This window comes from Martes martes (genome assembly GCF_963455335.1).
Source record: "Martes martes genome assembly, chromosome: 9".
NCBI classification, from domain to species: Eukaryota; Metazoa; Chordata; class Mammalia; order Carnivora; family Mustelidae; genus Martes; species Martes martes.
The window spans coordinates 33,175,070-33,188,097 of record NC_137896.1 but is presented as its reverse complement, the minus strand read 5'-3'; the positions used below and the strand labels follow the sequence as shown (position 1 = coordinate 33,188,097).

The window sequence follows — 13,028 nt, the reverse complement described above, 5'->3', positions numbered from 1 at the left end:
TCATCAAATTCCCACATCCCACCTCATCATTTAGAGATCTATGTATTACTCACTACTTAAAAAAAAAAAAAGTAAACAACCTGGGTACATTTTTATTTTCATTAAGTTATGCTTTAGCAAAAATCTGTAAGTCTTCAACATAGTGTGGTTCAAGTTTCCCATTTCAACCCTGTTGACAACCCAAAGCCAAGTTCAATGGTACAATTATGGCTGATGCTCAAAACATCGTTGATAGCAATGAACATCACAAAGTGAGTATATCCAGTGTCATTCTTAGCACTGTTGGCCTGTCTTCCACATTAAAAAAAAGAAAAAAAAATCCTTATTTTGTTGATATATTTTGGGTTGATTTTCTGTCACCCTGTGTGGATTTCAGTGAACTAGGAAAGGTGAAAGGCTACTGCCCTGCATTTGCCGGTGTTTTGGCTTGTTTCTTTTCTTTTTTTTCATTCTTTTTTTTTTTTTTAAAGGAATGGTTATATATTTTCTAAAATAAAAACAAATGACTTTCCTCTGGGAGGGTGCTTAGCAATCCAGAGTTCTCATTTCACTAATGTGTGTCCAAGATGTAACCTGACTGGTTCCCCAGTCAGAGTTCTTCCGGCATCACGTGTCTCCACTGAGCCAAGATGCTCTATTCTAGCTGTAATCTTCAAACTATGCAAAGTCCCCCACGGATACTGAAACACCAATACCCAGCAACAGATCATGGCAAACATCCACTCATTAAAAGCCGTGGTTGCACCTCTGGGGCAGGAATGTTGATTGTCTCCAACAAATTACACAGAAGCATTATTGTCATACACAGTGCCCGAAGGGTTCTCCTGTCTCCCTCTATTGCTTAATACATCCTGCCCGAGCCACCCCAAGCTGAAAAAAAAGTGGGTTCAAATGTTGTGTTGTTCTCTTACAATTCGGAAAAGATGTTATCAATTTCAGGTCGAGGGCAAAGGTTGTTCAGGAAAACTCTGTACACTTCTGGAGTGAAATCTTCTTGAGGTATTGAATCGTTCTGGGAAATAAAGCAACAGGGTCAGTGAAATGTCTTATTTTTTCCCTATCCTACCCACCCCCTACCCTCTTTTCGTGTCTCTCTCTCCCTTCCTCTTTCTCCAGGAGCCCAGGGTAAACATTCAGAAAACATCTATGAGGCCAGCTGTAGAGTTCTTTTGGACACTGGCTTTGAAGAATCAAATGTCATCCTTTCTGTTGCTTTTTCATTATAATTTAAACTTCAGTTTTCTGCATCTCAAGGGATGTTAATGCAATTTTTAAAGTACATTTACTAAGTAAGTTAGACTTGGCAAAATCAGGGTCTGTACTGCAGATTTTTTTTAGGTTGCTTTTTTCTTTTTTAGTTTTAATCTTTTAAAAAAATTGTTATAAAATATACACACCATAAAAATGACCATTTTAACCATTTTTAAGTGTACAGTGGCATGAAGCATATTCACATTGTTTATAGGTTATTCAGCAGATGTTTGAATAAATTTTTTTCAAGTGCAAAGAACCTGGAAACAGACATTTTCAAAATGAAAACATAAATTCCAATTTTGTATCTTTTTTTTTTCAAACAATGTTCCTTCCGGTTTAAGTAACCTGATAAATTATAGAACAGTTTTTGTAAGTCGGAGAGCACTAGTCATTATTTCTCACTGATTCCTCTTGGTCTTACTGTTTGGGAAGCAAGTCATTGATATAAAAAGTCATTTCTGGACTTATTTTTTTGTTTAGTTGGGCTGTCATGGAAACCGGAAGCATGTATTCAAGGTTTTGTTAACAGGAAAGACATTCTTCATGCTGTTTTCTTATTTCAGGTATGTGTTTATATAATTATTTTTATGTTCAAGCCCTTAAACAAAAAAAGAAAAACCCAAAACCAAAAAAAAAAAAAACCAAATCCCTTCCTTTTACCAAGTGCATATGTTTTGAAATGGACTTTTATAGAAACACCTAAATTTGTTCTCTGAAATTGTACCCTGCCTGCTAACAGATAAGAGAAGTTAGATCACCACTTGGCAAACAGCAGGAGTCTCATATTTGTGGAATGAATGAATAAAATAATATTTCCTTTACTAAATCCATTTATAGAGCTGGAAAAAAGTCTATTTTGCAAAACAGAATTTTGAGATAACCAAACAACACGTGTAGCAGTATACACAGCGAGGTCCATTACATATCAGTGGTCCAACGCAGGATCGATATACTTGGGTCACACTGAACTTTTGTTTTTTTCTCTCTTCTTCTGTTAGCTTAAAACCTCTTCCTCCTGCCCTGGGTTTTGTCTTTCTTTCTGGGCTACCATTACATTTCACTGGTGTGCTATTTCAACACTCTAACTATATTGTGCTCCCAGCTGTATGGCTCTGTTTCTTAGTAACATGCAGAACTACACAAGCTAGGACCTGTGTGTTGCTTGTTAATTGCTAGATTTCCAGTGTGACACATAGTACGTCCACAATAAATATTTACTAAGTAAATAAATGTACATTATGAGAAAGGTAGAAATTGATAGAACAGAATTCCTATGGGATATCAGATTCAACTGAAGTCATTTTTATAAGATTCCATACACATAATTTCATAGAACAGTATGCTTTCCTGAAACTCTAATTATTGTTTATTTGCCAGCTGTGGATTAGGACTTCTTATTAAGGAGGAAAAATTAACGAGATAATCTAAATAAACATGATATTATTTTCATTGCCAGTTAGCTGTTAGCACATAGAAAAGAAACCATTTCAATACAGCTGACTTTCTTTGTCTCATTTTTCTTTGTCCAACTTGACTGATGAGGATACCCAAAAGCCTTTAAGGTCGATGTAGGAAAACAGAAGAAATATTTTTGGAGACATGAGTTAAAATGAGTATCACTGAAAGTTGAACTGAAAGGGTTTGGGGAGGTATCTGTGGAAAAGCTATTGATAAGTCCTAATTCCTTATATCTTAAACAAGGCTGAAATTCACAAAGTTCATTTACATATTTTCTTTTCCTGGATCTCATGATTTGGTGTAGTGGATGGAACAGAGTCATTGTGTCCTATCTGAGCAGGGGGAGGCCCTCAATCCAGCACTCTAAAGATCATACCCAGTGTTCACTCTTCTCTAATCCTGCCTGACCACACTAACTCAAGGTGGCATATTCTTCTTTTGTGTTCACAATCCACATTTATATATTTTTATTACAGAATCTATCATACAGTTTTCCCCATATTTTTTATATTTCTGATTTTCTACTAGACTATGAGTTTTTGAGTGAAGTCACTATCTCTTCGTTAATTCCTTTGTGTCCCAAACATGCCACCAGGCATGTAATAGCTACCCAATCAATGTCTGCTGGTGAACCCAGGACATAGGACCCAACCTTAGGTCTTTTGCTTGTAGTCTAGACTTGGCCTACCACATCATGCTTCCAATACAAAACAGATCATCAGTGATTACTTGTTGCTATTGTTATCAGAAAGTTTTGGAGGGATAATTAAGAAGGGTAATATAGTCTGATTCAGGCCCATTTATTCCAGAAATTGTGAGGTATCGGTAAACTTTAAAAACGGCGTTGCTTCAATTCCATGCTTGGATGCAAAGAATCCCAAAAGGGAAAAGATTCTTTTGAAATTTGATGGTAGTACTGGTGGCATTTGTATTTCCAGATTCCATAGATCTAGTTATGACATATGCACATGTTAAATTAAAAATAAGAAAGGGTGGGGCGCCTGGGTGGCCCAGTGGTTAAAGCTTCTGCCTTCGGCTCAGGTCATGAACCCGGGGTCCTGGGATCAAGCTCGGCAATGGGCTCTCTGCTCAGTGGGGAGCCTGCCTCCCCCTCTCTCTGCCTGCCTCTCTGCCTACTTGTGATTTCTGTCTGTCAAATAAACAAATAAAATCTTTTATGAGACTGACGCGCTGCCGACTGCACTAAGGAGGCACCTACAAATAAAATCTTTTAAAAAAAAATAAGAAAGAGGGGGAAAAAAACCCCCGCATATATGCAAATGAAAAAATCCTCAGAGGAAAAGAATATTTACTGAGCATTTACTGGGTGCCACACATATGGAACTTATGTTTTTGTTTGATCCCATGTCACCTCTAGGTGGTTGTGACCCTTTTCAGATGCAAACACTAGGGCATGGCTGCTTACAAAACCTGTCTAAAGTCCCAAGTGTGTGTGTGTGTGTGTGTGTGTGTGCATGTGTGTGTGTGTGTGGAGCTCTTATGGCTTTGAATGCAGGTTGTTTGATTCCATAACTCACACTGTAATCCAACAAACTAAGTGTTCACATCAACCTATTCTCAATATTTTTGTTCTAAAGCTGTAAGGCAAAAGTTGAGTTAACCATAGAGTACATGATATAATTACAAGTAAATTACTATAATAAAGCAAATTCATAGTGTGGTTTAAAGATAGAATTTTGATATTAGTGATTTTAAGAGTCACAACTACATAAATTATTGTATTTTGGATGTATATTCTGGGTCTATGGCATAGGAGAAAGGCAACGTATTATAGCCTTCCTGGGAAATTTTCTTTACAGTTGGTTTATTGTATTCTTCAGTAAAACTTATGGTACTCTTTTTTTAAAGACTTTATTTATTTGAGAGAGAGAGAGAGAGAGCGAGAGAGCGAGCACAAGCAGGAAGAGACAGAGGGGGAGGGAGAGAATTTCAAGCAGACTCTGTCCTGAGTGGAGCTTGATACAGGGATCGATCTCATGACCCTGAGTTCTTGATCTAAGCAGAAACCAAGAGTCTCACACTTAACCTACTGAGCCATCCTGGTGCCCCCTATGGTAAATCCAAAACAATCACTGCTTTCCTTGGTATTACATAATAGTTCATAACTACGGTAAGCTTTATCATTTAAAGCAAAAACACTTGACCCTTGAACAACGCAGGGGTTTGGGGTGTTGACACCCTGCCACACAGTCGAAAATCCATGTGTAACTTTTGATTCCCCCCAAAACTTTACTAATACTGTTGATTGGGAGCCTTACTTAAAACATTAGTAGTCGATTAACACAGATTTTGTATGTTATATATATATTCTATATGGTATTCTTACAATGACATAGCCTAGAGAAAAGAAAGTGTTATTAAGAAAATCATAAGGAAGAGAAAATACATTTATAATCCTGTACCGTATTTACTGAAAAAATCCATATGTAAGTGGACCTGTAGGGTTTAAATCCATGTTGTTCTGGGGTCAACCAGAACAACATGTATTTATGTACTTATTCCTGGATACATGTATCCAGGTGTTTATTCCTATCTTGTTCATTAAAGTGCCAGTGCTATGCGATGACTATAATACAACCTGAAATGTCACTGAGCTGTTTTCAAGGTCACAAGCCTGAAATCAAAGGGAATTTGGTACAAGTAAACTACTTTCAGTTCTCAGAAAGTTTGTGGGTAAAATGGTAATTTTTCTGGGGCACCTGGGTGGCTCAGTGGGTTAAATCTTCTGCTTCAGCTCAGGTCATGATCTCAGGGTCCTGGGATTGAGCCCCACGTCGGGCTCTCTGCTCAGCGGGGAGCCTGCTTCCCCCTTTCTCTGCCTGCCTCTCTGCCTACTTGTGATCTCTCTCTGTCAAATAAATAAATAAAACCTTTTAAAAATGATAACTTTTCTCAATAATATGGAAAGGTCTCCAAAGATCTCCCTGGAAAATATGTTTGGATTATTAATAGAAGGACAGTAATTGCTTTGTCTCTCTTTTTAGATACAGTGCTACTTTTTAACAATTAAGGTAACTTTGGCAAAAACTGTAATCTCTGAAGGAGTACCCTCTAAAGGAATGTGTTATTCCAGTGGATCGTGTTGGCCAGGATACAACTTCAAGTGCATTAATTATCCCTAACAATGTGCACAAAGATAATGTTTTAAAAATCTCAACAGGATATCCACTGTGTTTCTGGTAATGTATCTATTTACAGAACACAATTCAATCTAGTCTGAATGACCACTGGCTATGAAATAAGGTTCCCAGATATGCAGCCCTATCTACCATTTATGTAACCTTTTCTTCTGTGGAGTGTTTAAAACACCTCTTGTCAGTGTATCCAGAATCTTTTTTGCTAATTAGCGGATATTTTCTAGAACCGCTGTTGTGTAGATATGAAACTACAACAAGGATTTAAAATATCACTCAGTTTAGGGAAACATTTACTTCCTAGCTCTGAAATTGTCTTCAGTTTTTAGATCTTTTGAAAGCATCCTAATTCTACAAGTCCTAAGTCCTCGAAGTAAATATACTTTACTATGAATAATGATCTTTCAAGATTTCATGATGGAGGTTGATTCTGTTTTTTAAAAAATCTCCAATTTGTGTTCAGAAAATTGTCATAACATCTAATTTACTAAAGATAAATATTTTTTTTCAATTTAAACATAACTCCTGTTATTTAAATCTCATTTTCTTTTAAAAATGTCTCCAGTTGATATTGGTCTGAAAGCATGAACCTATAATAGACATAATGGGTTGTAAAAACTCAATTTATATTTATTGACTGAATTGTCAGAATCCAATTGTTCAGAAAATTGCAATTTACAGAGAATTGGTTGACGGATTTGATTTTCTATTCAGCTTTATTTTCCATTCTTTCTTTCTCTTAGCTAGATTCAAAATAAGTTAAAATTTTTGGTCATTATATTCATAAGATGTTATCCAGTAAAGGTAAAATCAGGAGCAATTGCAGAGGAAAAAAATTCTTTTCATGTCTTTCTATTCATCTCTCAAGCTTCCTTTTTATGTTTAAATGCAGAGGTCTTTTTTGTCACTCAGACCAGTAAATTCTTTCCATCCTCAGGGCTTTGCACACGTGGTTTTCTTTTTCTGGAATGATCCTCTCTTACAATGGCAGCACCATTCCTTTTGCTTACAGCACCACTCCTCACCCCACTCATTTACACTTGTGTCATTCCACGTGTTTGAGGAGCGCCCCCAGAAACTCTGTGGTCCTTGAGTCCTGGGACTGTATTTTGCCCACAACCAAAATTCTCAGTGCCTGAGGGCAGGGAGTGAGAGCTCAAGAAATATTTGTTGAGCAAATGATGGGACCTTAACTGGCATATCTACCCTACCCCAAAGCATCTAGGAAAGAGCAGTAATAAATTCACTCATTTTATTTTGCTTATAAAAGTGCAGGTTAAAATGGTTGGGGGAGGGGTGCCTGGGTGGCTCAGTGGGTTAAAGCCTCTGCCTTCGGCTCAGGTCATGATCTCTGGGTCCTGGGATCGAGCCCCATGTCAGGCTCTCTACTCAGCAGGGAGCCTGCTTCCCTCTCTCTCTCTGCCTGCCTCTCTGCCTACTTGTGATCTCTGTCAAATAAATAAAATTTTAAAAAGTGTTTGGGGGAGCCCCTCCATGTCTGTCCAATGTTGGCAGCATCACCAGCCCTCTCCTCCTATAAGAGGAAACTGAGAGTGGGGGAGCACTCTTTCTTTTCTTTCAGTTACCTACCAAAGTCCTTAATAAACTTCACTTTTCTGAAAAGTATGCACAAGAATAGGCTAACACATTTAATAATAGCACTCAATACTTTTTCATAACCTAAAGATAAGTTTAGCAATGGCTTCTTAACTTTTTTCAGTGCAACTTGAACATTGCCAGAGTGTTCCAAGAGGCTCAAAGTTTCTCCCTATAGTGTAAGTGCTATCCTTGGGAAAGAGCTTACTTGTTGCTTAGATACTAGGATAAAAATAATTTGCAATAGAAAGGCAAGTTCTGCATATAGCCTGAGAAAAAGGTTTTATACAACAGACTCCACTCTCCCAGAAACGATGGTAACAAATAATTTTAGAGCCAGTTACATAGAAATGAATTGAAATGAAAGCAAAATAATTTGGGTGGGCAACATATATGGAATGCCTCCAATGTGTTGGGCCTAAAAAAAAAAAAAGGGGATGATACCTGGCTTTCCTCTCATCCACTTTACCACCATACGAGCAAAGTAGGCGGTCTCCAAACTGATCCTGCACCCCTCCCAGCAAAAACTTTGTAAGCACAGCCCTGCATAGTATGTCGATATATTTATGTCCAAACATGTGCTACCATGTTAATTGAGTATTAACTAGACATCGTAAAACTAGACATTTAAAAATTAGGCTGGGATACGATGAAATCTGTATTTCAAATATCTTCCTAATCATAATCCATAATTACTAGCTAACATCTCCAGGAACATCAACAAAATATTTGTTATTAAGGAGAAATTTAAATTCTTAACAATAATACCTTTTGGCCAATACCTTTTTATACCAGATGGTTTTGAAAAATCATTATTTACAAAAAACAAGGGTCTTTCTGGATCAACATACTGGGTTTATGGGAATGAAAGAAAATATAACTATGGTGGCCTCATGTATTGTAAATATTAAGTGAGTCCTATGGTCTTCTTACTTTAAAAAAGTGTTTGGGTAATATGGGGGCAAGTTATATTTCAGTATGATTATTCACAGGTGTTGAATAGTGCTAAGTTTAGAAAAGCAACATGCTCACCCTTGAAGATGGAAGACTACAAGCCTCTAAAGCAGTTTCAACTCGCTTCCGGTCTGCTGAGAACAAGCGGTATATGCTGTGGAGTGAAATCACCACAGTGAGACATTGGTCATACACTTCTAGATGACACCAACCCAACGTATCCCATTGAATTCAAACCCTTTTGTCATTCAAGATATTCACTGGTCCATGCATCTGCGGACAGGCTCTAAAAGACCTATGTATATGCTTTTTTAAAAAATGAAACAGCTAATATAAAATCAATGTCTTGAGGCAAAGGTGATGACCCAATTAAAAAACATCACACTAAATAGCCTCTAAGCACTAAAACATATCCTGGGTAACTCTGTCTCTTGGCTGCTACCTCTTGCTCTAAAGGTATACATTATTAATATTATTAAGAAACAAGTAATTACTACTATTATTAATAATAATTTAACATTCTAATGAGCAGGAGCCTACTACTGGTAGCTAGCAGGTCAAAGGATAAAGGTTGAACATGTGTTTTCTTTGGTCAGTAATTTGGTTCTAAAAAATAAAATTTATGTATATCAACTATGCTTCAATAAAACAGTGGTCAATTTATTGACAAATAGAGTTTAAGTATTACATTAAAAATAGGATTAATATAAGAATTTGAATTTATGGAATCTATTGAAACATGACAAAATCTAGCATCCAGAGCCCATCAGTCCCACAAGGAACATGGTAGAGTTGAATTGTCGTTGTCTCCTCTGGATGGGGCTTCATTCCTGCTCTTGACATTTGAGTTTGCAGCCCCTCCTTCGACGCTAGCATCATCTTGGTAGAGAGAGGCACTGAAGTCACCCGATTGCCATTCCTAGAGCAGATCTAAATCTCAAATGGCCTTTTGGGTTTAACAGTAAGTTTCCCCCACCCTTTCCCCTCTCTTCCTGCTTTGTTGTTTCTTATAAATGATGCTACAGGAAAATCTTTATGAGGAAACCAGCTGCATTGATGTGAACATGGAGAGTGAGTGAGAACAGGGTTACCATGCATTCTCAGGCTCCCACTTGGACCAGTGGAGAAACAAAACAGAGCCATGGCACGGAGTCAAATCTTTGAGAAAAGAACATGAACACTGACTGGGAAATGCTCCCGTAGCTTACTTTTTGAGAGGAATGCGCCCTTCTGGAGTGACTTGCAGCTTAAGTTTAGTATAGCTGTTGGAGAAGCAGAAAAACAAGTATTTAATCTTTACAAAGCTATCTATTAAAGAATAAAACACATAAGAAAGGGCTCATGCATATGTACCGTTTGCTGAATCTCAACAAACTGTTCAGGTCTCTGCAGCCTGCACCCAGATCAAAGAAATAGAGCCTTCTCACTTTAGCATTATTCCAGAAGCCCTTCTTGTGCCCCTTGGCAGAGCCTGGCCCACAGAGGGAACCATTATTCTGACTTCAAACAACATAGATAACCTTTTCGGCTAATTTTGCATTTTATATAAGTGGAATCACATTCTTTTGTGTCTGGCTTCTTTCATTTAATATTATGTTTTTGAGATCCATTCTCATGTTTTGCTTATAGCTGAAGATCATTCACTCTCACTGCAAAGTATTTGATTGTGTCATAATAGCTACTGTGTTTATCTCTTCGACTGCTTAGCGACATGTGGAAGGAGAGACAGAGCGACAGAACTTTTGAACGCTGCTAATGGGTGTGTAGATTGGGATTGCCACTTTAGGAAACTGCATATGACCCATCAATCCCACATCTATATGTATATGCAGAAAGCTTATGATGTATTCATCAAAAGGCATGCTCTAGAATGTCCATAGCAGCTATTCATAGGGAGACACTTGTTGGAAAGGGACATATGCAATCAATGATTAGCCAACTAGAGGTTTTACTAGCTATAACAAGTGATGTTTCAGATAAGACGTCTTCTTTATCTCCATGTCTCTTTCCACTAATACCACCTGGAACAACAGATGTTCTAGAAACATCTGTTAGATGAAGGACGGTAAAATCAAAGTCAGGAAAAAGAAAGAAGAAAGGAAGGGATTAGGGGAAGGCATTAGAAGGGTCCTCAAGGTGACAAACTAAAGAGGAGATGATCACATGAAAAAAACATTTAAGTGAAGACCTATGAAGTATTAACAGTAAAAGAAATTCACGGAAGAGTAAGAAAGAAATGTAGGCTGGAGTCTTAGGTCTAGAACGATGGGTATGTCTTATAGAAGAAGAGGGAAAAGAAAAAGGTAATAAAATGGAGGACCACCTAGTAACGTTTGCACTTGTGGTTTTGATTTCAAGGCTTCCCAGCCTCCTGGCCATCCATAGCTTGCAGAGTGAACACAGCCAGTTTTCCTTGCTGCTTGTTTGGCAAAAATCATTATTTTCCCTGGTCAGATTATTTTTAGAAAGACTCTGTAATTCCAGAGTGATTGGGTAATCCTGTTTTGCTTCTCTTTCCTTCTCCTTTTCATTCTGTGTCTTCCTCCACATCTTTTTCTTTTTTCTTACTACCACTTTCTGTGGTGGTCTAAGGGCAGGAATCAGGACATCAGCCTACTGATTTAGGCAGTGAGGGAAGTTAGTATAGCATCTCTCAGAGATCTAAGACTCGAGAGAAATGAGTACCATGTGTTCCTCTTTCCCTTTGTCAGGTCAATAATTGATATGACACAGGCATATGTAGAAAGGAAGCATTCTTTGAAATTAATAATTTTTGGTTCTGAGCACAGCTGTCGGGATTTGGACGTGTCTCTTTATTGTGTGTCAAAGGCATTGACATTCAGGGGAGCTCAGCCTAACACGGATGTGCAGCTAGGAGGAAAAGGGTGATCTTTCTTGGAAGTTTTCCAATTCCAAACAGCAGAGGTATCAGTTCTCTAACAAATCCCAAAGGGAAGTTTATGTTTATCAATGTGCGAAGCCAGTGCAGTATAAACAAAAGACTCACAAAGGAGAAAGGAAACTGACTCAGAAGAAGCAACACCCTTAGTAATAAAATTAGAGCTACTTACGCCTTTTCCAGAAATGCGTCTCTTGACATATTTTGGGCCAGCAGGTTTGTTGCCAAACTGAAAACCTCATTTGTCCACTCCTGAAAGATGTAAATCACACTTGCATTAGCTTAAATACTCTCCAGTAATTAGACACATATTTTTAGCTAGGCTACCAGGAAGGCAAATTAGTTCAATCTGTATGCCTAAGATATTTTCTTTCCTTCTTTCTCCCCTTTCCTTCTGTCTTTCTTGTAAAAATGACATAATTAAATTCAAATCCCTGAGTTACTGCTCCTTTCTAAGGAAATGATCTTTACACATAAACAGAGTCTGCTTTTAAAAATACCTATTGACAGGGAACTGGCATGCTGTCTTTTATTAACCAAGTACTTTTTGCTAGTTTCCTAGCATTATAAAAAGATAAAGAGTTATAAAAAAGTTGAAAATATAGTCAAATATATTTTCAGTACACCTGTAGATATAATCTTCCTGCTTTACTACTCAAGCCAAAGCAGCTATAACAGGGAACCTTTAAATGTTAATTACAGTTCTAGAAGTTCTTGAAACCAAGAACTAAATAGCCTCTAAGCTATTTAGACAACATCACAGTCTTCCTCCTCCCTCCCTCACTATTCCCCTAATCTTAATCCCTACCTCACACCACTCACCAGTGATCTCACTTGGCTTCCAAGAAAATGGAAAACAGCAAATCCACACAAAAAGTTGAAATTCCATTTTGAGTGATGGTTTTGAACAGAAAATTAACATTCTGCCCATGCCCCCCCCCCCAACTCTTAAAGGGATGACATGAGGGCAAAGAAACCATATGTTTTTTTAGTTCAACAGCTTTTCCATCTAATTGTATTATTTCTTCTGTTGTTTTGCTTGTCTCCTGTGTTTTGCCTCCTGATTTAAGGCATTGATAATATACCATCATGCATTACAGTAACATTTGAGGTAGGACTTGTAGAATAAAGTGCTGAAGGAGGGAAGAGGGAATTCTAAGCAAAGAAAACTGTCTGGGAGAAAAACCAGAGGTAAGCACACATAGTAGGACTCAGAGGGAATGGGGAGGAGTCTAGTAGGAATTGGGAAAAGAGGGCAAGTTGCAATGAGAAAAGTAGAGCTGGGGGCAGAGTATGGAGAGCTTTCAAGTCTGTTGAGTTATCTGGAGATAATTTAGCAAGAAATGAGATTTACTGAAGGCCCCTTTTCAGGATGGGTGATGAGGAGACCTGAGGTCAGATTGCATGTTGGGGAGATTATCTGGTGGCCATGTGAAGAATGGAGTTGAGGCTGAGAAACCAAAAAAGAAGAAACTCAGTTAGGAAGCTCTCCCAGTTTAGGAGAGAATTTGGGAGGCCTTAACCTCTATATACTATGGGTGAAGGACTTGGAAGACACGGCAGAGTAATTGTGACTGAAGCAAAATATTTGACCACTAAACTCTATGTAAAAGAACAGAAGCATTGGAGTAACTTTTTAACAGCTTTAGAATAAATTTCTTCAAATTTGATCTTTTTTTTTGTAGGTAAAGCATTTTTAAAAAATTTTTAAA

The 13,028-nt window shown here is 37.7% G+C and overlaps 1 protein-coding gene across 3 annotated transcripts in view; it reads right to left on the bottom strand.

Moving 5' to 3' along the window:
- PLCB1 (phospholipase C beta 1) overlaps window positions 1–13,028 on the bottom strand; it is a 684,602-nt gene that overhangs the window by 210,812 nt on the left and 460,762 nt on the right. For all 3 annotated transcript variants that reach the window (XM_080813475.1, XM_080813477.1, XM_080813476.1), the window contains exons 5-8: window positions 11,489–11,568; window positions 9,626–9,679; window positions 8,496–8,571; window positions 912–1,012 (exon numbers count right to left, since the gene is read on the bottom strand). In XM_080813475.1, coding sequence (XP_080669601.1) covers window positions 912–1,012; window positions 8,496–8,571; window positions 9,626–9,679; window positions 11,489–11,568 — 311 coding nt within the window. The remainder of the gene's footprint in view (window positions 1–911; window positions 1,013–8,495; window positions 8,572–9,625; window positions 9,680–11,488; window positions 11,569–13,028) is intronic.